Source organism: Aptenodytes patagonicus, chromosome 3 (assembly GCF_965638725.1).
Source record: "Aptenodytes patagonicus chromosome 3, bAptPat1.pri.cur, whole genome shotgun sequence".
Taxonomy (NCBI): Eukaryota; Metazoa; Chordata; class Aves; order Sphenisciformes; family Spheniscidae; genus Aptenodytes; species Aptenodytes patagonicus.
Window position 1 is genome coordinate 18,656,524 of NC_134951.1, and position 25,839 is coordinate 18,682,362.

The 25,839-nt window shown below is 39.5% G+C and overlaps 1 protein-coding gene across 3 annotated transcripts in view; it reads left to right on the forward strand.

The window, feature by feature from the left end:
- The first annotated feature begins 2,381 nt into the window (after window positions 1–2,381).
- The window catches only part of KIDINS220 (kinase D interacting substrate 220), an 86,477-nt gene continuing 63,019 nt past the window's right edge, over window positions 2,382–25,839 (forward strand). For all 3 annotated transcript variants that reach the window (XM_076332817.1, XM_076332818.1, XM_076332819.1), the window contains exons 1-9: window positions 2,382–2,496; window positions 10,330–10,477; window positions 16,410–16,508; window positions 17,925–18,023; window positions 20,728–20,826; window positions 21,796–21,897; window positions 22,366–22,464; window positions 23,401–23,598; window positions 25,696–25,794. In XM_076332817.1, coding sequence (XP_076188932.1) covers window positions 10,370–10,477; window positions 16,410–16,508; window positions 17,925–18,023; window positions 20,728–20,826; window positions 21,796–21,897; window positions 22,366–22,464; window positions 23,401–23,598; window positions 25,696–25,794 — 903 coding nt within the window. In that variant the 5' untranslated portion in view covers window positions 2,382–2,496; window positions 10,330–10,369. The remainder of the gene's footprint in view (window positions 2,497–10,329; window positions 10,478–16,409; window positions 16,509–17,924; window positions 18,024–20,727; window positions 20,827–21,795; window positions 21,898–22,365; window positions 22,465–23,400; window positions 23,599–25,695; window positions 25,795–25,839) is intronic.

The following is a 25,839-nucleotide window of genomic DNA, read 5'->3' on the forward strand; positions in this document are numbered from 1 at the left end:
AAAATAAAATTGCTTGGAAGAAGTTTTTTATTTTGTAGGATTATATGCTGCAGCAGTTTACAAACATCAGCATTTATTACCTTTTTAAAAAGCATCATAAAAATCAGGTGTTTCTACACTTTACAGACTCTGGAAAATTTCTACTCTGAGTTAAGTGTCACTTAAACTATATTAATGATATGACAAAAGTTTTTTGAGACAACTTAAGAGATTATTTATATGCCTTACCAACAAAAAAAAAAAAGTGGAATGCTTTGTGTGAAATCCTAACTCTACTAGATTCCAGTTTCGACTGTTCAGTGGGACCATGTTTCACTGTCTATGTGAATTAATCACTGGTGGGAAAATGTTGTTCCTAATGTAAGAGTAGGGTACAAGCAGAAGAGCACAAGACAGTGTCTTGCCTTTCCCTAACTGAGATCAGATGGCACAAGGATGTCAGGAGTTGGATAGATCTGTAGCAAAAGGGGAAGAAAGTGAAGAACCATACAGAAAGCTGTGCCTTCTCTGCCTCCGTATTCCCAGTGTGTGTACAGTTCCCTCGTACACAGGTGGGAAGGAGCTACTGTCTCTGCCTGATAAATTTGTAGCTGTGGGGTGAGAACACAGCTATCACCTGATGGGTGGAAAGTTATGATACTGGAATAAGGATTTGGGTGATGAGGAGATCATGAGGTGAGAGATTAATATACATTTTGGTATAAACTCTGAAAAACAGTAATATTTTGAAAACATTTGAAAATCCCTAAATCTTAGGAGGCTAACATAAGCAATGTCTCATCAGACTACAGTTTCTCTTATGTACGTAAGATTATATGGATGCTGGAAACATCGGGACCACTCATCCTTGAGTAGTGGCCTGTATGCGTACATTCAGGTAGCATGGAGTGAGCACTTTTCAGCTCAGCAGTAACTGCAGGGATTCATTCATCCTCGTCTGTTCACATTGCACTTCTATTGTGTAAATAAGAATGTGCTTTATACCCTTTATTTCTCCCAGTGTTGCAGCTGAATCACTGTTTTGGTGCAAGATCTGAGTGGGTTTAGCTTTTGATAGCTTGCTCTTTTGCCTCGTATTAACAATTTTTGTGCGTTTAAGGAAGTTTATTTTATCTGGGTGTGAAGAATTTCTTAAGGTAATAGGAGAAATCATGCTTAAAAAAGTGAGCAAAAGCACTTGCAGCACACTTTCTGGTTGTAAGTATCTGGGATATACAGGAAGCACTATCAGATATTTCTTTAAGAAATGATGGCTCTTCAAAGAGATGGAAGAGCTCAGTGTTGTAAAGATTTTAAATCAATGCTTTGACCCTTGGGACTCAGTAACCTTAGAAATAAGCAGGAGCATGGGGGTCATATTCCTTTCCTTTGCTGGTTTGTTGCCATCCTTTGTTGCCATCCCAGGTTTAAGCTAGGTTCCATGATCTCTCAGGAAGATGTTATTACTGCAGTCATTAGAGATCATCTCTCATCCAGTTGTCCAAATGGATTAAGTAAAGCAGCATCCGTTATCACGGATTGGGACTGTGCTGAAGATGGAAGTGACCTTTTACAGTCCCTGGAGGCATTTATCATCACAGAAAGTACAGACTGCAGAATTGTCATTAGGGTGGTCGTAAACGCTTTGGAAATAGCCTCGGAAGCCCACAGCCACGCATGCCCCAGCCTGACAGCCCGTCCAGGTCCGTGAGGTGAACTTTCAAAATACCCGGGAAGCTGCTCGGGCGCCTGTGTCACAGGAGAGGTCGGGGAGAAGCTGGTGAACACCGAGGTTTGTGGTGAGGGGAGGTGAGATTATTTTTTTTTTTCATGTTTACCAGTGGCAGTCCTCACTGTCATGTTGAAAACCACACTTTCGTTGGCTTATCTATCAGACGGCAATTGTTAACAAAACCTTCCCCCCCTTTTTTTTTTTTTTCAGAAAGCAGCCCGGGGGTGAATGCTGAGGCGGTCACTGTGCTCCAGGTACCCTCCACGGCGGTGCCATCTCTCGGGGATGCCCACCCTGAGGGGCGCAGAGCTGGGCTCCGGCTCAGCCTCGCCCCTGCCTCAGCCCCGTCAGTCAGCGCCTCCTCCCGCCGTTACCGCTGGGGTGGGGGGGGCCGCCGCGGAGCGCAGTGACTCACTGCCGCCAGGGCTCCCGGGCAGGGCTTTCTTGGGTCCCCGTTATTAGCCGCTTATACACGGTTATTAGCGCGCCAGCCCTGCGGGCTGTTCAAGGAGAGGCTCCCGATGCCGGCGCGCCGCCCTCCCCCGGACTGCCCCCAGGGCACGGCGGTGAGAGGGGGCGGGCAGCAGCCGCCCTCCCTTAGGGCGGCGGGCGGTGCCGCCCCCCAGCCCACGTGACCAGCCCGGTGGGGGGAGGAGGGCGGAGGGAGGAAAGATGGCCGCCGCTGCCAGGGGGAAGTGAGGAGCGCTCGGGGCCGCTGCCTCCCTGTCAGTCTCCGGCTGGGCCCGGGGAGCCGCCCGCAGGGGCCGAGTCCCTCCGGCTGTGGGGTGAGTGGCGAGAGGGAGGTGGAGAGCGGGGACAGCGCAGGCCGGGCGCGGAAGGACAGGGGAAGGGCACGGGGGAGGGGGCGCTCCCGGCTGCCAAACAAAGGGCGCCGCGGGGCCCCTCCTCGCTGCCGCGCCCGGCGCCCTCTCGCAGCGGCGGGGCCGCCGGGGACTCGCCGGGGAGGGGGATTAACGGTCGCGGTGGGCGCGTGGGCCTGGCCCCTTTCCCGCCCCGGACTGGGCTGGAGGGCCGCGGAGCCGGGAGCAGCGGCGGCGCCTGGGCCGCTCTGCCCTGGCCAGCCCCTGGGGCTCCGGCAGCGCTGTGTGCGACGGGCGGACAGGGCCCTCTTTTGTGGGTGGTGGGCACATCTTACCGGAGATAAAACGGCCCGTGGGGTGCCGCAGGCACGGCCGGGTATCGCTGTCAGCTCCGCCTCCGGGGGTGGGGGAGCCTTTTGTACCCTTGTTTCTCTCCTTTTGTTAACTCAGAAAGGTAGATATGAGCTCGACCTGTCAGCACAGTCTGGCATCTGATTTCCAAGGTAAAGAACCACAGAATGGTTGAGGTTGGGAGGGACCTCTGCGGGTCATCTGGCCCGAACCCCCTGCTCAAGCAGGGCCACCCAGAGCTGGTTGCCCAGGACCGTGTCCAGAGGGCTTCTGAATATCTCTAAGGAGGAGGACATTGGACCAGGCTGCCCAGGGAAGTGGTTGAGTCCCCATCCCTGGAAGTATTTAAAAGACGTGTAGATGCGGCACTTAGGGACATGGTTTAGTGGGCCTGGTGGTGTTGGGTCGATGGTTGGACTCGATGATCTTAGAGGTCTTTTCCAACCTTAATGATTCTATGACTCCACAACCTCCCTGGGCAACCTGTGGAGTGCTCGGTGACACTCATGGTAACGAAGTGTTTTCTGCTGTTTAGATGGCACCTCCTGTGATTCAGTTTGTGCCCATTGCCTCTGGTCCTGTCACTGGGCACCACTGAAGAAGTTGAGTAGCAAAATCTCTTAAGGGTAGGGCTTTGTCACTTCTCATATATGCTTAAAAACTGGTTGCAAAAAGTGATTTCCCATCCATAACTTTTGACAAAGGATTGATGGGCGGAATAATATAGTAATATGTCTTTTGCTGGAAAAGGCTTTGAATCATGGGATTAATTACCTGACACCCCCCCCCCCCCCGTCAAATAGTAAAGAAATGGAAAGATAAAAAGGAGTTTTTTTATCAGATCAGAATGTGCAAGAAAACTCACCTATTTGTCTATTGGATAGGTATTTATTCTTTGTTCTGCAGTGGTGGCTATTTAAAATAACTTGGTTATTAAGAAATTCAAATCTACTTGAAATCCTGTGTGACTACAGCTATGAAATGTGGCCATATTCGTTTAAAACTCTTTTTAACAGAAAGATCTCTGTCACACAGCTGACTTTTTCCTTAGGTGAAAATACTCTAAACGTTAGATTTTTTTCATAGAACTTGTGTCTGTGACTAACAAACCCTTGATTTTATCATACAGAGAAATGTGTTGGCTTTATGAGACCGTGTAAGATGATGTTGTAGACTTTCTTGCTGTGCTTGTGTGTGTTTTATATGGGTTTTGACAGAATTGATTTATATTGGTTGGTATAATTTTTTGAAAAATTTAATATTGGTACCTGTTTCTGTTTACTTTCTTTTACTTGAAGTATTTAAAACCTGAAATAGTGTTTTGTAGGATTAGCCATTTTGTATTTTGTACAGGAATTGTATTTTCTCTTAGAATTCAGATTATCTTGGCAATACCTTATTGTTCATTGACGATATTTAAATTCTGTCTTAAAGGTAGACTAGTTTCTCTGATGAGGTTTAAATCCCATTATCAGATACTTCACAAACCCTTTCTTTTAACTGATCTTTTTAACCAGGATAGAACATAGACATATCTGATAGTTGCTATTAGATGACAGTGGTGACTTCTTGTTTAAATATGTATTTGCATCTTTCCAGTCTTTTGGCTGTAATCCGCAGTCTCGATTGTTTCATTTAAAAAGCAAAAAAAAATCTATCACTACAATATTTGGAAATGGCTGTTGCCTTGAGTGCCTAAGGTGGAAAGGAATGATTTGCGTATCTCCAGTTTCCAGTATTTCTTACTGTGTACTGTAATAATGCTTAAAACCATAGGGACCTCCTTTTGTGCAAACTTTTTTTAGTTCCATTGGTTACGGTTTTCAAAATAAGAATGTCTGTGTCTCTATCTTTAGTCATCTTTTTGTGTCTTTTAATATTTTCTAATTGCACTATTTGTTCTTTGATATAAAGTAACAAAAAATAAGGTAATCTATTAAAATGTTTCTTGTCTGGATAACAGGAGTGTGGCTAAGAGAAGTAGATTAAATGTTCCCAGATAAATAAGGAAAAGCTGAAAATCAGCATAAGGTTATTAGTCATACTGGAACTTCAGGCACTGGAGAAGAGGTGTGGGTGTAGTCTGCTTCTGGAAACTTAGACTTGTTATTTCTTTCCGCCTCTGAATACCAGCAATTAATATTTTAGAGACTCATTTCAACTGTTTTGAAAATTTGTTCTTTAAACAGAATCCTGGTTGACTCAGTCCCTATGGAAAGAATAGTTAAAAATATTTACAGCTTCATGTGATGCCTGACTTGTGATCTCTTAATGTTTATGGAGTATGTCCATTTAGCAAGTGATTACAATAAGGTGTCATAAAGGATGGGTAATGCTTGTATTAGTGAGATTCTCTGCAGCATGAGTAAAGGTGATGTTCCAACGTGTTTTTAATTTTTTATGCCATCATAAAGTATAAAAATATGTGAGACTATGAAACCGATTTATGTTAGTCTTTATTATAAATTTTATATGTACAATTATTCTGTATTCTACATTTCTTCAAATTCTAATTTGGAAAGATGGCATTTCCAGTTCTTAGGGAAACACGCAGTATTTCGCCCTTATCTGATTTGTACGTGCCCAGATTTCAGCAGCTGTAATTATTTCCTTTTACAGTTAACTGAAAGATCTGCCACAGTATTGCATGTTGGGAAGGTAGCTTTTGCATCTGGAAATAGAAGGAAACGTTAAAAACAAGGCGACAATTTTTTTCATCGTATGATGAAAAATATGAATTTTATGTAAGTCACTACGATCTTTACCTATTGAAAATAAAACAAGAAGATAAAGTCTTCTCAATAACACTAGTGTTTGTTGACCAATTTTGATATTTATTCATAAATGATCACAGCTCACACAATAAAAAAATACAGGGGAGAGCTATGAAAAAGATGGTGATACTTGGAAGGTTTAGTGTATAATAATATTTTTTTTATGTGGTTAGAAACTGATACAGGATTCTGAGAGTACATTAAATATCTGCAGATTTGAGTTATCAGGACCTCTGCAGTCAGTATTGATGCAGTTGAGAGAAACTAAATTTTTGTAAACCAGCCATTTTTTGCAGTCTTTCCAAAACAGTGATAACATCTGCTTCAGCTCAGGATGCAAGAGCCTTACAAAAACAGGTTAATCTTTGTGCAAACATTACCTTTACCTGAGCATTTGTGCTCTTAATACATCTTTTCATAGGTCTTGGTGCGTTGTTAGTCTTATAAAATACCAGGATTTGCTGCCCGAGGGCGTTGTGAGATTTCCAAGTGTGGAAGTTTGGATTGTGAATGAAGAGCTGGTTCGTGGGCTCTTATTTGGGCCTCAATTGGCTTGCTTTGGTGGGAGAAAAAAAATAACAGCAGTAATCCTTATTGGAAAGGGGATCAATTTCCAAATGGGGTCCTGGTTTTAATTGAAGGTTTTGTTATAGATTGTGAAAATACTTCTGCTGTGTCAAAGAACAAAGTAAATACTGTTAACTGAGCAATTAAGGACCGTATATGTATTGGATGCTCTCGAATGGTACTGGTTTTGCACTAGATTTATGAAATTTGGCAGGGATTAAGTTCTCATCCTTTATTTTGGTAAAGGATAAGCTGTTGGGGTTTCTTTTACTCTAGGGTTGTTTTTGAAAAGTGTATGAATATATATTTCAGGAGCTTTTTCCATTGGAGGGGCCAGAATAGAGTTACTTATCTAGCTAGAGACTGTACCTCAGAGTCTTGGTTCAAAGCATTTATGGTAATTTAAAAGAAATCTTAAGCATTGGAAGAAATCACACCTTAGTGTCCAGCACCCATACGGACTTTGAGTACAGTGCTTAATTTTCATAACATAGTAACATAGATCTTATTTAATAAAAAGGTGGACTGTGGCTGTCCTCAATTTATATTGACTTGCTGTCATGAGTGAAAATATCATGAACGAACTTCAGCCTAATTTCAGCCATGTTTGTTGTTCCTACGAAAAAAAAATAAAGTTTCCAAAACTATAACACCAACCTTTTTTACATGTATTTGGTGGCGGGGTGGTGGGTTTTTTTTTGTTTTGGTTTGGTTTTTTGTTTGTTTGGGGATTTTTTTACTTTTTTTTTTTTTTTTTGCTTTATTTTGCTGTGTTTATTTAAGGATGAGAAGAATACTAATGCATAGATTAACTTGGTGAATTCAGGTTGCATTTTAAATGGAAATTTCTGTTACTGTATCCCTAAACAGTGCTTTCCTAAAGCCCTCCAGTGATGTTAATCTTTTGGATGCACTAAAAAGCTTGCCTGAAAAGTGGCAAATAAAAGCATGAGGATATAAAATTCATAATTACAATATTTGATTTTGTTGTTCTTGTTTTTATAAAATAGACTGTTATCAATTCTAAGGGGATTTTATGTGACAGTGAAACCTAGGTGACAAAGAATTTTAATATACTTGGAGATGGTTCACCCCTACAGAGCTTTTATCATTTTAGAAAAGTAATATTAACATGGAGTTTGTAAATGCGGCTCTAGATGTGTTCTTTAGCATCAGGTATTTTGCTTTTAGTCAAAGGTTTAAGTTGCCTCTAAGGATTCAGATCTGCATTAAGGCAGAAGCTGCACTGTCTTGATAACTGGGAGTTCAAGTAATGATTTCCGAAGCAGGATACTTATCTACAGTGCAGCAGGGCTGCCTTTGCCTTTTTGAAATATGACAGTAGGAAACATCAAGGGAAGAATCTTACTTTGAGGAGGAAGCGATGCTGAATACTTTTTTCCTTTTCACACTAGCTAAGAATTGGCAAAATTTTGATAGCAACTGCAGAGTATAATTCATTTGGTGAGACATTGTAGTCATGTTTTGTGGATGATTTTTAATACATTTTTCAGTTTTGTATTTGGTATGGAAAATGGCATGGGGATTTAAGGTACAGCTACAGGAAAGAAGCTGGGATGCTGCACAGGGAAATCAGAAAATGTTTGTGGTAGCAGTGGAGCTAGTGGTGAGGCATGTTTCATGAATTTCTGTTGAAATATGTAAAAAACGATGGGAGGAATTCAGGTGCCTGCATGTGAATACCTAACATCATTTTCGGTGCCCGAGAATATTGAGACATCTGCATAGGGATGTAAGATACTGGCGCAGGCCGTAAGGGAGGCTGACTGTTCTGGACTGGCAGCTGGATGCCAGGCAAGATGCTGACTTTTCTGGTATTTTTGTATCAGAAATGGCAGTAGCAGCCTGTGTGCGGACACTGAGTCACTACAATCACTGTTTCTTTTCAACCTTTTCATTTTTGCTGTGGTTTAGGGTTTTTTTAGGTTTGCAACCTCTCAATTAGCTCTTCCTCCTACTGAAAAAAATAAAGACAATTATATGACACCACTGTTGTACTTCTCACCCCCCTTTGCATGATGGCACTTTAACTGTACGGTAAATGTGACAGACCTTTTGTGTTCTTAGTTTATTTATAACTTTCTTGTGGGAGAGCCTGGCTGTGCAGTGCCTAGTAAAACTGTTGCTGGGCTTTCTATGTCAAATCTAGATTTTTTTTGAACTGATTTTAGGTTTGAGTTTTAAGTGTCTGAATGATACAATTTGATTTGTGTATTTTTACATGGTATGTGGACATTTGGAGTGTGGAGAGTTCAGATGCCTAAATCTTCTTTGGAATTTGTCCCTTAAACTGCAACCTGGGTTTTAAGCCCAAATTTAACAGCGGGAGTCACAGTCCCTCCTTTTCCTCTCTTCTCCCTCTTGTTTTCTTCTGCTTGCATACCTAAAATGTACATCGTTTATAGTTTCTTTTGTCACTAGACGTTTGTGTGTGCCTAAAGTTCTTCTACATGTACTCAGAGCTGCTGTCATCTTAACTGAACTGGGCATGTTGGCTTCTTTGCCGGCATTTTTATGAATAAAGCATTTCTATATGTGGGTCATTTGATGGCTGTGGTGCTACAGGTGAGCTCAGGTTGTGTCTAACGTATCCTGAGAACAGTGTGTTTGTCTATATATACTTACTTGCTAAAGGAGAAAGGATGGTGCGATACTTTTACAGTCTATGTAAGCAATTTAAAGCGGAGCTAGATTGTTTGATTTAAAACTCCAAATCTAAACTAACTTCTCTGAGCTAAGTGTAGTGAAGTTCCTGCTGGTTTCCTCTCATCTCTTTTTGGCTAATGTTCCACTTCAGGTGGGAGTGCAGAAAAATTCACTGGCTGCTTTTATGTGAGAATAAAAGTTAGAGCATTTGCCTGGGAAAGCCACTGGTTTTCGGCTTCTGCCTGGTAGAGAATAGCCTAACCAGTAGGCTTTAGCTAACACTGAACTGGAGTTTTTCCTCTGCTGTTACACTGCTATCAAGCAAGAAAAAGCCAGAGAGAGAGCAATCATGTCATCCGCTGGTGAGGAGAAAGGTGGTGTGGGGGGTGGAGTCTTGTGTTTAGCCCCATGACTTGTTCTGCATCCAGTGAAACTTAAGTGCAATGAATAATTCAGCTTCTGGAGCCCTATGCGTATGAATTTGGTGCAGTAATACTGCTAGTTCTGTGAACTTACTAGCCCACAGCTTTTTAGCAAGTCTTAAATGGTTCTTAATGGTCTGCCTTAACCAAGAAAAACTTTTCAAGTCTTGCATATTAGATGTTAAAAACATATAATCAGTCAACAGAAGCTATGTTAAGTTTGACTAGCAAGTTAACAACATGCCATCACATGCAGGCATGTGTGGATAAAGTTGGTGATAACTGATTTAATAAATGGTGTTTCTCAGAGTTCCATATGGCTGCAATTTAGATATTATTGCTGTATTTCATAATGCTGAATAGTCTCAATGTTCTGCTTATGTACATAAAGGATAAGGGTTATATTGTAAATAACTAGCATATATAAAGTATGTAACACATGCAGGTATTCCCAGAATGTTATATATGCAGAAAAATTTATGCAAATGAAAGACTACTATGCATTTCATTCAAAATACATATTTAGACAATACCTAAAAATTAGAATAATTTCATAGAATCATGGAATAGTTTGGGTTGGAAGGGACCTTTAAAGGTCATCTAGTCCAACCTCCCTGCAATGAGCAGGGACGTCTTCAGCTAGATCAGGTTGCTCAGAGCCCGGTCCAACCTGACCTGGAATGTTTCCAGGGATGGGGCATCCACCACCTCTCAGGGCAACCTGTGCCAGTGTTTCACCACCCTCAGCGTAAAAAATTTCTTCCTTAGATCTAGCCTCAATCTACCCCCCTTTCTGTAATTTTCTAAGAACTAGAAAGATTAAGCAATTGACTTTTCATTGAAATGTAGTGCATTTCAAGGCACATGTCTCCACAGCATTTTGTTGATGAGAATGGCAAGTATTCATACTCAACCAATAACTTACTGGCATGTATAATTCATGCTTTCTAATATCAAAGTTAACTCTCATAGCCTTTACTTACGCTTTGCTTTTTTTTTCCTTTCCTGAAATACAGATAAGCTTTGTTATAGAAGCATTTTAAATACTGTGCGAAGATGGCAAGTCTGATGAGTCAGAGTCTGTTGACCTACGTAGAAGAAGGAAATGTTCCTGCTCTGAAAGCGCTTCTTGAGAAATGCAGGGATGTAGATGAGAGAAATGAGGTAAGATGATTTTTTGAAAGTCGGTTTCATATTGCAGGTTATTAGTTACAGTATGAATAATTAGTGAGATCACACTAGTTATTTAATATACAAATTTCAGTTTTATTTTCAAGTGATTGCTTACTTTTGCAAAGACTGAACACACAGTATTCAGTCTCTGTCAGCACCTCAGCATCTTTCATTGTGTTTGTTTTCTGAGTGTTCTTCTGAGCTGGAAAATGAGGCACCATCCTTACTTTGTGACTGGAGATTATACCTGTATTTCTGTGGCTAGGAATTGTTTCTTAGTTCACAGATCCAGCTGCATGTGCATTCTTGCCCTGTCCATTTTGGGGTGAAACCTGGGATGATAACAACTCTTCCCCCTCATCCTGGTTTCCAGGCAAAAGAAACTTTGTTATATGATCCAAATAGGAGCATATATTGCAATTTACTCCGAGCAGATGCTCGTCTGGATGAAAAGATATTTATCTAAAAAGTAAGTCTAGATGTAACCAGGAGGATTAAATGACTTTACCAGGATTACACAGGAAGTCTTGATATACAGTAGGGAGTTTAAATGTGGATTATTTGGAATCCCAGGATAGTGTGGTAATTGTTAGCTTCTGCTTTGTCATCTGATTTAGTCTGATTTGAGCATATCACCACCAGCAATTTAAGCGAATGTGCTGCGGTTTCATTATACTGCACTAACGATTCGTGAGAGTTTCTTGGGAGGTTTGATTCATGCAAATGTCTGTTGCTAGTGACTGTTTACATTGTTTTGCACGATGTTTAAAATTCACGTTATCTTGATCCACTATTAAGTCTTCTTTGTATTTTAAAAATAAGTTTAGATGATTTGACTAATTTATTTCATCTTCTGTAGTAGATTTTCTGGTTTGTAAGCATCTGGACTTTTCTTTCATCTGGATGCACAGCTTGTATCATCAGTTTTTAGTTTCCTAAATAGTGTTGTAGAACTGGAACCTTGTTGACTTACGTAGCACATTCAGAGGATTGGATTCATAGAAAAATTCAGGATAGAAGGGACCTCTGGAGGTCATTGGATTCAATCTCCTCCTAACTGCAGGACTAACTTCATTGTTACATCAGGCTGCTCAGGGACTTAAGCAAAATTTGAAAGTCCTCAAAAGGATGGAGAACCCGCAGCCTCTCTGGGCAATGCTCCAGTGCTTAACCACTCTGTTTAAAATAATTTTCCTTTTGTTTTATTGGAATATCCTTTGCTGCATCTTGTGGCTGTTGCTTCTTGTCTTGTTGTGTGTCTGAGAAGAATCTACCTTTGTCTTCTGAGATTCCCCTTCTGTCTAGGTAGTGAGACTGATGTTGATGCCCCCTTATTCTTCTGTTTTCCAGACTGAACAAATCCAGCTCTCAGTTTCTGCTTGCATGTCTTATGCTCCAGTCTCATAACTGTCTGAGTGACCCCATTGCTGGACTCTGCAGCTTGCCTATCTCTCTGTTACTGGGAGTCTCGCTGTTGGGAGCCCAAAATGGGGCATTGTGTTCTGGATTCAGCCTCACCAGTGTTGAGTAGAGGGCTAGCTGTGCTCTTGTTAATGCAGCCCAGTATTTGATTTGTCTTCATTGCTGCAGGGGCGCACTGCTGACTCATGGTCCTCTTGTCCATCAGGACCCCATGCCCATTTCTGCAGCGTGGCTCCCCAGGCAGGCAGTCCCTAGCCAGTACTGTTGCATGGGATCAGTCTGTTCCAGTCTCTGTGTTTGCTTTTGTTGAATTGCAGGGAGGTTGTCAGCCCATTTCTCCAGCCTGTTGAATTTCCTCTCAACGGCATCCCCGCCCTCTGGCATATCAGCTGATCTCAATAGCTTGGGGCAGTCAGTAAACTTGCTGGGAGATCTTTCTGTTTCATGGTTCTGGGTGGTGATGAAGATGTTACAATGTTAGTCCCAGATCAAACCCTCCCAACTGGGCACCAGTTACTGTGAACAGTTGACCATTACCCATTGAGTGTGACAGTCCAGGCAGTTTTTTTACTCACCTTGTAGTGTATGGAAGACTGGCTTTCCAATTCATACCTTTTTTCTTTTTTTTTTTTTTTAAGTAAGTCTTGGAAAATGCATGTTCTATTGCATTTTTTTTTTTTAAATCTGCATAAGATGGAAAGAATATTTTTGGAAAGAAGTCGAATAGCATATATTACTCAAAACCAAAAAGCATCATGCAAATTTGAAAACAATGTACAGAATTTAGCCTTACTGTAATTATTAGATCTGGTTTCAATTAAGACAGTTTTCTTTCATTGTCGGCACATTCATTTCATGCTGTGTATGTGCATATGCTGAGGTATTTGAGATGGGAGAATTTTTAAGTTTCAGAGCATACACATGAACCTCACCACCTGGCATGCTGTGTATCTGAGAAGAGGAACAGACTGTTCCCTCTGCTGGTAATTCCTCTCCACAACGTGGCCAAAATCAGATGGATAGTCTGTGTTGACTTTATCAAGTGTCACTGCCTTCACCTTCTTTTCTAAATTTTTCTTCTCTTCTTGATGGGACTAAGTGCACTCCTGGGTTTCAGTAACTGCCTTTTTTGCAGAGATAGTTTCCCTCATACCTATTTTTTCCAGTCTTCTGCTATCTTGCATTGGAGAAGGTAATTTCTGGAGACATGAATGGTTTGCATCAGTTTTAAACCCATGAGGGTGGAGGGGCGCTGTTCGTACGTATCAATGATAGTAGTTTTGTTTAAGTGCTAGCTCTTCATTGGAATTCAGTGGCATTGAGTGCAATTCTGTTTCCAGTTTTGGACCTGCCAAGATGTCTTTTCTTCTTGGGTAAAAACAAAATACCAAAACGGGAGTGCCAGCGGAGTAGGTCTAAAAAGATTGCTGGCAAGCCAAGGTTTTCTAGTGCTAGGACTTCCCAGGCTGCAGTGATTTGCCTAATGGTAGGATCACCCACATTGTTACCAACCCTTTATATCTTGACTGTGATCAGTTGGCAGAAAAACTGGGATGTTCTGGTCAGTTTGTGTATGGATGGTTTTGTTGGATTAACACCAGCAGTTTCAGTTAAGTGGAACAAGTCTCAGTCTCTCTGCCTTATTCCCTGCGTGTCCTTTTCCTCTTCTCTCTCATACCAGATACACTGATTACTTAATAGCTAATGATAGATGCTTGCCTTGTGTGATACACTTTGATCCTAACAGCCTCCAGTTTCCTTTGATGTGCCTTTCTTTCTGCTCTTCTGCTCTTGATACTGAAGTACCTTCTGCACCTTCAATTCTGAATCTTCTGTTCTCTCACGGACTGCGAGAGCGCGCTAATCTGTAAGGTAACACCACTGAATGATTTCCCTAAAAAGATACAGGTGTGCTCCTTTATAATTTGGATATTCCAATACTTAGACTTAGCTGTGATGTACAGATATACAGTACTTGATGTGCTTGTGAGAAATACAAGCATTTAGTTGCTGTGGAGTGTCTAGACCGTTGGGCAACTTTTGAGAATTAACCTGGATGTCACAGGCGTAGTAATTATCTTTTGTTTCTGTGTTGGTGAAATCTTCATGATTTGCTACAACGTTGAACCCGTATTTGAGAATCTCCTGGCAAAAAGGGAAGGATGTTTTCAGTACCCCTATAGAAAAGTTTTACATCTGTCTAAGAATACCAGAGCCAGTCTACAACTGTATGACACTTCTTACAGGAGGGGATCATTTTCCCATCCACGACTTCCTCTTGCCCAGAGATATTTTTGTTTGGTTTGTGTTATCCTTTTGTGTTACCCACCTGAGGAAGACGATCACAGTGACAACAATGGTAACTGTTCAGAAGGAGGTAAGAAGAATGCTCATGCTAAAATAGGAATTTTTGCATGTATTGCTAAAGCACTGCTTGGAAGGGACCTCTGGAGATTATCTAGTACCGTGTCCTGAGGTGAGTTGGTTGGAGCGAGCTGGAATTGGCTGTGTCTGGCAGAGGACAGTCCCAGCCTCTCTTCACAGAGACCCCATGCAGCTCCCCCGATACCAAAACCTGGACACCTACACTTAGTACAATGAGGTTCCTGTCTGGCCATTTCTCCAGCCTGTCAAGGTGTCCCTCTGGATGGCACCACAAGCATCTGGTGCATCAGCCACTCCTCCCAACTTTGTGTCTGCTGCCAGGGTGCTGAGGGTGCACTCTGTCCCATTGCCCAGGTCCTTAATGAAGGTGTTAAACAGGACCCCAGTATTGACCCCTGTGGTACTGCACTAGTGACTGGCCTCCAGCTGGACATTGTGCAGCTGATCACAACCCTCTGAGCCCAGCAGTTCAGCCAGTTTCGGTCCACCTCACTGTCCATTTATCTAGTCCATACTTCATTAGTTTGTTGATGTGAATGTTGTGGGAGACAGTGTCTAAATCCCTGCTAGAGATGGGATAAACAGTGTCTCGGCTTTTCTTCCACCGAGCCAATGATGTCATCCCAGAAGGCAGTCAGATTGGTCAGGCATGATTTCCCAAATCACTTGGCATGTGTATTCCCAAAATATTAACTTGCATATAAAGAACTCATCTTAAAGAGCAAAAGTTACGACTGTTCTCTCCTCTGAAGAGAGCTGTTCTCTTCTAGAAAGTAGTATTTTCCTTCCTCTTGATTTTTTTGAGCATTTTAAGTTTTTTTAATGCCCAGACCTAAATACTACTGCTTGTTGATACAAAATGTACTTTAGGATCTAAAAGCAAAGGTATCATTTTGAATGTATAAAATATATAGTTATAACAACATAAACTTACATGAGAGCATAATTTCTCCCTGTAAAAAATTGCACTGTTAGATATTACATTATATCCTGTAATGAGTAATACTGTTGGTTATCCACAACGTCATGGGGAAGATTCTGTGAAGACTAGTTAGGGAATAGCTGATGGACCAGAAAGCTTTTTTGAAAGAATCAGTGCATTTCTGTGATTTATTTTTTTTTTTTTTAATGTAAAGAGCAGAAAGAACTCATCAAATATCTTTATTTATCTTACTGTTAACTGTTTTACTGATGAAGATTAGTGATCTTACTGTATTCTGATTCTGCATTGATTTTTATTCTTTTCAGGGAAATCGCTGGTATATAACTCCTAACATGTAGCTTTTGCATTATTTAGAGACTAGATAATTTGAGTTTTCTATGTGGTACAGAGAAAAGACAGAAGAGAGATCAGGAAAAATTCTCTTTGTTTATTAAGCTTGTTGAAATTAACAAATTTACTGTCAAATTTAGTAAGTTTTTCTTTTCATCGTGCAGAGCAGTTGTATCTCAGAAGTTTGCTGACACAGAAATAGGCTGATGGAAGGGCGACGGATTGTAACTGACTTAAAACATCCTTGAAGGCAAATAAACTAGCTTTTCTATCTTTCATCTTCCCCAAGATGAGGCTGTCTGTTAAGAACCTGTGTTGCACAGGGCAGGAATGATGTCTGTATTTGGTATACTGTCAGATGGAAGTGTGGTATATAACTTGACTTCGGCAAGAAATCTTACTCTTACTCTGAATCAGTGAGCATGTTTTAATGGCCATTGTGGTTCCTAGGCTAGATTTATTTATTTATTCATTTCTAAACAATGTGACTGAGTTACTTCAAGGTGTAAAGATGTAACAGGCTGTATTAGAGATGTCTTCAGTGGCAAATCATTCAGAAAGAAAGGTATTTAACAAAGTAACTTTTTTTTTGGTAGCCATTTTTAATATCTGAAATGTTTGGGTTTGTTTGGTTTGGTTTTTTTATCTCTTATGGGACAGGGTTTAATATCACGTTCTCCATTTTTATTGCAAGTTTACTGTGTGGTTTGAAAACCAGTCCTCACTGCTTCTCACTGGCAATTAAAACATGGAAACAACTTAACATTCCTCCGCAGTTTTTGGTGTTTTATTGTTCGTGTATGTGCATCATTTGCATCACTTTTCCTATCATTTTGATTTCAGAATGGCCAGACTCCACTCATGTTGGCTGCTGAGCAAGGCAATTTAGAAATTGTCCAGGAGCTTCTCAAGAAGGGAGCTAATTGCAACTTGGAAGATGCAGTAAGTATTAGTGCTTTATGTAATGGTACCTAACAGTAGAGGAAGAAGAAATTGCAGGCAAAGAAAAGGAATTTAGGTTAGTGTTGAGGGGAGGGGAAAAAAAAAGAAGGTGGAAAATGATGACATATAAGAGAAATTTTATCCAAAATTGCTTGGCTCTCTATTCCTCTGATTCAGTTCATCATAAAGAATAGGGATATTTAAGATGTTTTAAATGTCTGAGGGTCTCTGCTGAATGCTGCTGCTGTTTCTTCTGGGAAATTAGTACTAGGAAGCTATGATAATAGGATTGACAGTAGCTGGCATAAAAAGACAGGGGGAATAGAGAAATACAGCATCAAAGATGAGGTCAAAGTGATTTTGCTCATCTTGGTGATGTTGCGGTATGTTGGGATTTTTTTTTTTTTTGCTTGGTTTTGGTGTTTTTCAATAAATACTGAGGGAGAATTTAGGTTGAAGGATTATTTCAGGTGAAAGCCAGAACAGTGGCAGAGAAGGGTTTCCAATTTATGAATTGTCTTCCTGCTTTTGCGGAAGAGGTTGACTCTAGGTGAAAGATGCCCAGAAAAGGTGAATAGGACAGAGGTGGTGTTAAAAAGTTTTGAAAGGTCTGTATATTCCAATGAGGAGTGATAAACAGGAAAAGGATGTTGCTTGTGGTTTTTTTTCTTGTGCACTTAGTTTAATTGTAGCAATGTAGACATCCAGGAAAGCTCTGTTATGAAACCTATCATTTTAAAAAAAAAAAGTCTATGTTTTTGGAGGCATTTGATTACATTTGCTGTAATGTTACAGTTCCTACACTTATAGAAAGAACAGTTACCATATAAACTGTTGCTATATTTATGTGTGTATAGCTCATAAAACAGTAGTCCACACCTGGACATGGTTTGAGCAGTGAATGGAAGGTAAGTGTGATGCAAGAGGAAATGTATCTCCTGAAGTGATCATAAATCTAAGAAGCTGTGGTCCAAATTCCCCTGCGTGTTAGCCCCTCAGGTGCTGTCACCCACTTTATGTGGAGACAGACCACCACCATTTTCTGTGGTCTTGGCTGCCATCTCGTCCCCACCCAGCGGTTCTCAATGTCTTGACCTCATTCTCTAATCCTTTGTAGGTGTTGCTTCCTCCATAAAATCTTTAAGAATTTAACCTGCAGTGGACTGAGGAGTGGAGAGTGATGGATATTGGGTAGGAGAGGAGATAATTGGAGGGGAGATTTGGAGTAGTTGTTGGTCTGTATTTTCATGTGTATAACTGGCAGGTAGTCTATGAGTTTATTACTTTTTTTTTTTTTTAAAGGACAGCTTTTTTTAAGGTGTTGTGGATTTCCTATTGCGGGTTAAACGCTTGAAGAACAAGGTAATTGTATTGAAATATTGAATATAACTTAAAAATGTTTTTTCCTTTTTCTAGGATAACTGGACAGCTCTTATTTCAGCAGCTAAAGAAGGACATGCAGCTATTGTAGCAGAGCTACTCAATCGTAATGTCAGTTTGGAGCATCGGGATTTGGTATGTGTTGTCCTAGTGTAAAAATAAAATAGTTTTTAGTAAGAAGAACAATTTTGGGAGTTGGAGATTTTCAGTTCTGTAAAACAAATCAAAGATCTTTTATTCTTAAATTATATACTCAGTGCTGTTAAAATGGAAAAGAATATATATTTAAATACTGTTTTTACAGCTGTAAAATTGATGCTTTAGAGTTAATAAAGGCAACTTGTTTTCTAGAGCTGCTTTTTTCTTCTTAATTTGCTATGGAAAAAAGCTAGACTGAAGAACAGTTTGATTTTTGGGTGTGTTTTGTGTGGGTGGTTTTTTTGGGGGGGGAGGTGGTTTGGTTTTTTTGGGTTTTTTTGGTTTTTTTTTTTTTTTTTTGATGGTGGTGGCTTTTTATAAAGTATTCTGGTAAAATAAATGTTATTTTTTCCCAGAAGATACCTGTCCATATTTACTTTTTCTCTGGACAACCTTGATTATTCATATAGCAGTCCTTGTTCTCAATATCCTGGAATTTGTTTTCTTTCATCTTTCCAAATGTTTTGTATGGGAAAGTGGGCGCTATAGTCCAGTCCACCTAAAGAATTACAGGAGTTGCTTACATGATTAGATGGTTAGATGCCTCTGAAGAGCTATAGACTTGTCTCCATTGACTGAAGAGGGAATTAGGTACCTGCAAGGACTAATTTTGTTCTGCTTAAGTTAGAGTATGGAAAACCACTAGAGGAGAGTTCAAGTGCTTCCTTTAATTGAAGTTCCACTCTGTCTGAAGGCTGAGGCATCTTACCACGTCCTACTAATCTAGCTTTTTCATAAGTGTAATGTTAAGCCATTAACACCACTGGCCACTACATGGCCAGCGGTTGATTTCTAGGCCTGTGTCAGTCTGAGAGGGATGTTTTACCTCCCCGAAAGTGTATTATAAAGAAATAAATAAAAATTGGGCTTACAGTTATCAGAGGCATACTGTTATTTTTAAAATGAATTTTGTTTACCTGACCTGTCAAATGCCTTAGATAGTGAAACCTCATTGTCTCCTAGTTTACAAACTTAAATGAACACATCAATGCAGTCTGAAATTAATTGCTCTTATTACTCCCTTAAGAAGAGACATAGAATCATAGAATCATTGAGGTTGGAAAAGACCTCTAAGATCATCGAGTCCAGCCGTCAACCCAACACCACCACCCACTAAACCATGTCCCCAAGTGCCTCATCTACTCGTCTTTTAAATACTTCCAGGGATGGGGACTCAACCACTTCCCTGGGCAGCCTGTTCCGATGTTTCACCACTCTTTCAGTAAAGAAATCTTTCCTCACGTCCAATCTAAACCTCCCCTGGCGCAACTTGAGGCCATTTCCTCTTGTCCTATCGCTTGTTACTTGGGAGAAGAGACCGACCCCCACCTCGCTACAACCTCCTTTCAGGGAGTTGTAGAGAGCAATGAGGTCTCCCCTCAGCCTCCTTTTCTCCAGGCTAAACAGTCCCAGTTCCCACAGCCGCTCCTCAGAAGACTTGTTCTACAGACCCTTCACCAGCCTTGTTGCCCTTCTCTGGACACGCTCCAGCACCTCGACGTCCTTCTTGTAGTGAGGGGCCCAAAACTGAACACAGTATTTGAGGTGCGGCCTCACCAGGGCCGAGTACAGGGGCACGATCACTTCCCTACTCCTGCTGGCCACACTATTTCTGATACAAGCCTGGATGCCATTAGCTTTCTTGGCCTCCTGGGCACACTGCTGGCTCATGTTCAGCCGGCTGTCGACCAGCACCCCCAGGTCCTTTTCCACCAGGCAGCTTTCCAGCCACTCTTCCCCAAGCCTGTAGCGCTGCATGGGGTTGTTGTGGCCGAAGTGCAGGACCCGGCACTTGGCCTTGTTGAATCTCATACAATTGGCCTGGGCCCATCGATCCAGCCTGTCCAGGTCCCTCTGCAGAGCCTTCCTACCCTCGAGCAGATCAACACTCCCGCCCAACTTGGTGTCGTCTGCAAACTTACTGAGGGTGTGCTCAATCCCCTCATCCAGATCATTGATAAAGATATTAAACAAGACCAGCCCCAGTACTGAGCCCTGGGGAACACCGCTCGTGACCGGCCGCCAACTGGATGTAACTCCATTCACCACAACTCTCTGGGCCCATTTGCTTCTTTTCATGAAGAAGCAAATCATTACATAGTTACTTTATGAAGGCCAGCTGTCTGTTACACAAATCAAAAGTAAACCCTCCATGTTAATTGATTTGGATTCTAGTCTTTTGTTTTAAGATAATCATAGAATCATAGAATCATTGAGGTTGGAAAAGACCTCTAAGATCATCGAGTCCAACCGTCAACCCAACACCACCATGCCCACTAAACCATGTCCCTAAGCACCTCATCTACACATCTTTTAAATAATGCTTTCTTTTTGGTTTGTTTATCCAGTGATGGGATTCGTATGCACTTGAAGTCTGAATTGAGTGTTTACAGCAAATTCAGGAACATTTAGGACACGATATTCTCCCAAGTTTTGCATACAGCAGGAAGTTAGTACTTTTGTATGTGTGCTTATTATTTATCCTACATAAGTAGGATTACAAGGTTGTGTAGTCAATCCTTACTATGTTTTGGACTTGCAAAACAGTCTTAGGACAAATACAAAATGAAATAGAAGTCACTAATTAGGTTTCTAAAGAATATTTTTCAGTTTTTACATTTCTTTGAATTGTGCTTGCCAGGGAGGATGGACTGCCCTGATGTGGGCATCGTATAAAGGCCGTACTGAAGTAGCTAAACTGCTGCTTGAGAAGGGAGCAAATCCAAACATCACAGGAATGGTAAGTTTTAGTCTTAAACGCCCCCTCCTCCCAAATGTTTAAAGTCCTGAATTATACACTCATGTTATTATCTTTATTAAACATTTTGCATTTTTTTGCAATATAACATTAATCACTATACTTTATTTATAAAGGGATTGCTTTAATAATCTGATGACAGCCACTGGTTTTTTTTATTAATTTTACATTTTTTTAATTAAAGCAAATGAGTGTATAGCTCTTAATAAGATTCAAGTAGGAGAGGAAATAATAGAAAAGATAAGTAGTGTATCTAATGCTACTTGTATAACAACTGTTATTTTTTTGCATCTGTGGAATTTAGTGGAGTAACTAATGTGCAATTTAGAAACAATAATTTGTTTTAATTGTTTAATAATAGTTACCAAATGGGCTAGATTATATAAATATGTACCATACATGTGAGAGAGAATTAAAAAACTAAGATTTGAGATTTATTTCATTTTATAAGCATTTTCTATAAAAGTATAGGCATGTTGAAACTTGAATGAACGATTTGTTTATACTGTCAGCTCTCTGGTGTTTGAGGCAACAGTGAACAATCAAGGAAGAACACTAGTGACTTACCTTTCTGATTGTTGATTTCATCTGGTTTGCATATGCAGCTTCTGCATGCATGACATGACTGATCTGCAGTCCTGATTACTTAGGGATACTGCGTAGCTGTCTGTGGCTTCTCTCTTACATTAAAAATGTTTACATTAAGGTGAGGATGGATGTGATTTTTTAAACCTTGTTTAAGGAGTTATAAAACAAAATCGATTCAAAACAGTAGACATCTTCCTAGATATCATCTAGACAATGTACTAGGCAACAGTTATTGATATGTAGTTAGATTTATTTCTGTGTATTCCTTCTTCTCTGGGTTTATTGTCTCTTGGAGCATTGTGATCGATATTGTTCATGAAAAATAATTAAGACTATGATTTTATTTCTTTTTTTAATTCTAAGCAATACAGTGTTTATCCAATTATTTGGGCAGCAGGACGGGGCCACTCAGATATAGTACATCTCTTACTGCAACATGGAGCTAAAGTGAACTGCTCTGACAAAGTAAGTTATATTTATATAGTATTTAATTTCTTTAATGCTTGAAACATTTATTGTAATAGTAAGTTTTATTAAAAAAATAAAAATCTATGTGTTTTTGATTGGAGAAACACCCCCTGTTGTATTTTGCCCATGAGATTAGAATTAGTGTGCTAGAGTAAGTCGTTATACTTGCAAGAGGTTTTTCCATAGTATGCTGAAGATGGTTGTGAACATTTATTTCATTGGAGCATATTTCTGTTTTCTAAGCTTTTGGAAACCTTGCTATCCTAGGTTGCATAGAAAAATAATTCTTACAGCCGTCATGTACAAAGAAAAAGTTAAAATGGCTTTTCAAATGCTTGTGTTAATTCACAAGACCAAATTATATCTTTATAAAACCTAAAGCAATAAAGTATAGGATGAATACTAGATTGTAAGGGATACTAAATACAGAGAGCAATAGATAAAATGGTATAAATGTTTTTGCAGTATGGAACCACCCCACTGGTTTGGGCAGCGAGGAAAGGTCATTTGGAGTGTGTGAAATACTTGCTGCAAATGGGAGCTGACGTTGATCAAGAAGGAGCTGTAAGTAACTGTTCATTTTCTGGTGATAGGGTGTGGGTACATATATCTGTGTGTCCTGTTTCATTTTATAATACAAATACCAAGAAATAAATGAAACGACGAAATGTTGATGTTGGAGTGTATTACTTTCCAGCTATTTGCAAACTACATGTGAGGATTATTTAAACTTCTTTGTGCCTTTTAATAAAAATATTACCTAACTAGGGAGTCGTATTGACAGTTGACACACTGTTATGTAAAGTGTAAATTTTAATGAACATAAATGAATTTAGGTTATTGTTCTCTGAAGGTTAACACTATTAAAATTCATTCTGTACCCAAGCCTGATATGTCAAACAACTTATTCCTCAGTGCTATTTGAAAAGTAAATCACACACAAAGCATCTTTTGAAAATAATAATGGCTGTTGTGCCTTTTCAGAAGTTGGAAATTTTTTAGAAGTTTTCAGCTGCATATTGTTTTTAAATAAAACAGATTTTAATTTTTTCTTGTATAAGACATTTAAAATGCTTGTCAAAATGAAAAAAAAACCCAGTAAAAATTAAGTGGAAAGTTAGGACAACTTTTGGTATTCCTATGATTATTTCTGAAGTTCTTCAAAAAACCTCTTTGTGAGCGCTATTGGCAGACCTCGGTGCTCTGGTAATACTACGTTCCCATATGACAAGAAAATTATTTTACCGTGTGTGTGACATTCAGGAGTTAGAATAAACTAATCTGAGCTTTACTGTTTGCATTTGAAGTGTTCTCTACTATAGTACTTAGTTTATTTCTTTTTCAAAAAAAGCATAGCAAGTACACTTTAAAACATAATACTGAAGTAACATTTGGATGATTAAGAAAGTAATGTCAGTGAGTGTTCTTTTGTTATTTAAACTGCTGATACAATGATTTCTATATCCACTGTACAATAAAATCTGTTGTTTTTGTTTAAAGAATTCTATGACTGCACTTATTGTAGCAGTGAAGGGTGGCTATACTGACTCAGTAAAAGAAATACTGAAAAGGAACCCAAATGTAAACTTAACAGATAAAGATGGAAATACAGCTTTGATGATTGCATCAAAGGAGGGACATACTGAAATTGTGCAGGATCTTCTTGATGCCGGAACTTACGTGAACATTCCTGATAGAGTGAGTAAATTTTCATCATAATTGTGGTTTTATATATATGTAATAGTAATAAATATTTAAGTACCAGTGTATGCAAATTTGTGGGTACATGATTTTTCTGGCTTTCTGATTTTTCTGCCACCTAGGGGTATTTTTCTGTATTGCTATTTTACAAGTATGTTAAGTGGCAAATGTTGCTGTATGAAGGTAAAGGATAAACTACAAACTACTCTTTATCTTTGAGATTCTTGCATTGTGAGTTTCCATAGAGCATGGAAATGATTTATGGTTTTATATTTGTCATATCTGTAACATAAGACTACTACTGAACTAACTTGCAGGTTTGGGGTGGGGTTTTTGTATATTAATACATGTGGTAGTGCTGTTAAAATTGTAAACCAATGGATATTATAAAAAAGAACATATTCCATTCAGCGTCTACCTTTATCTTTTACAATGAAACTTTTTACTAGGAAACTTGCATATATTAGAGGAAGACTTCAGCTCTGGGTTAATAAGACATGTAAATGTAGCTGTTGAAAGTTACGCTGTGTATCTGAGCTGCAATTGCATTGTTTAGTAGAGGCATGCAGTATGGGCAGCGACCAGAGCGTGAATCTGCTTGCTAGCCACTCAGGGATTTATTTGGTTGCTTATATATGTGCCTTGGACTGTCTGCGCTGTCCTCTTGATAGTCAGGTTTTTCTGAAGTGTCAGAGGCAGGCCGAGCACTGCACCCTTGGGGCTATAGATGGTTAGATACCTAAACTTAGGTGCCACTGTCAAGATCTGTGTTTTAGTTCAGAGCAGTAATATGGTTTTGAGGCTGAATTCCCAATCCCTAAATTGAATTGCTTGGGGTTGCAGAGAAGAGAGGAAAATTTCCTAATATTTGCCTCATAATTTTAAAAGGATTTTTGGATGCATTTTCCTGTATTTCACGTGTCAGCTTAGTGTATTTCTCAGATGGTTACGTACTGAGCTGCAGTGTTGCATGTGACAAAAATTTGATGTCCGACACATACCAAAGCAAAACTTGTAATATTTAAGAAAATACATTGCAATCTCCCTTCCCACCTCTTCTGTTACAAAATTCTACAACTGTCTGCATTCCTGCACTTTTAGGAAGGATAAATTACAGCTTTCAGTACAGCTGACTGTATTCCAAAAATACATCAAACAATGAGTATTCTTAGTTTCAGATGTTAGAGTAGGTTTTGATAAGGAAAATTTCTTGGTTTGCAGCCAGGTATGTAATGACTGTGATTGACAGTGGATCTACTACTACTGAGCTTTCTAACTGAATTCCACATCTGTGATTTAGCTATACTTTTATTTATTTTTCCTGTTTCATCATAAAAGAAGTATTAGGTAATTTCAGGATTTCATTTTCTGAAATTCTGACGTATCCTTAAGTGTGTTAAAATCAGCAGCCTTAAGCAGAATTGTAACTTTTTTTTACGTATATACAGTTCCATTTACCACAGCAAAATATTTTTTCTTTTGATCAGTTTGAGATAAAATCAGCCTTTTGCTTCTTTTCTTTATAACAGCATAGTGTATGTAAACAGGATAGCAGTCAAATCTGCACAAAAAAAAAGGGATAAAATTCTTTAAAATTCTTGAAGATCTTTTGTCAGCTGTGAAACATCTAAAGGAGACAGCCAACATTCTTGTCTGATTGTAAAGAGGTTATTACTGTGAGTAATCACTTGTCTGATTGTAAAGAGGTTATTACTGTGAGTGGTTGGTCTTCCTATGAACATAGAGAACAGCTGGATTTTTTTCATATTCGTTACTAATTTGTGCTGTTATTTTTTAGGATAGTGGTTTAAGCTGGACCTATTTTTGGGGTGTTTGCTTTGCCATAAATACATAATATTTCATCTCTTTGCAAAAAAAATATAAAAAATGGAGTCCAGAGTTTTTTCTTCTATGTACCTGTTTTTTGCAGAGATAGAACTATTTTCTGTATCTTTCTTTAAAATGAGTGCAATTTCTTAATGTAAATAGGCATAATGTATATTCTGAGGCTATAATTTATTCTGTGTTGCATTTCTTTTTGCTAAATAGTTTTCCTTCATTTTCATCTTCAATATTCTTTCACAATTTTTCTAGAGTGGAGATACAGTGCTGATTGGGGCTGTTAGAGGAGGTCACGTTGAAATTGTGAGGGCCCTGCTCCATAAATACGCTGATATAGATATCAGAGGTCAGGTAAGTACAACAATGTAAATGTTAGAGTAGTTCTTAAATAGGATG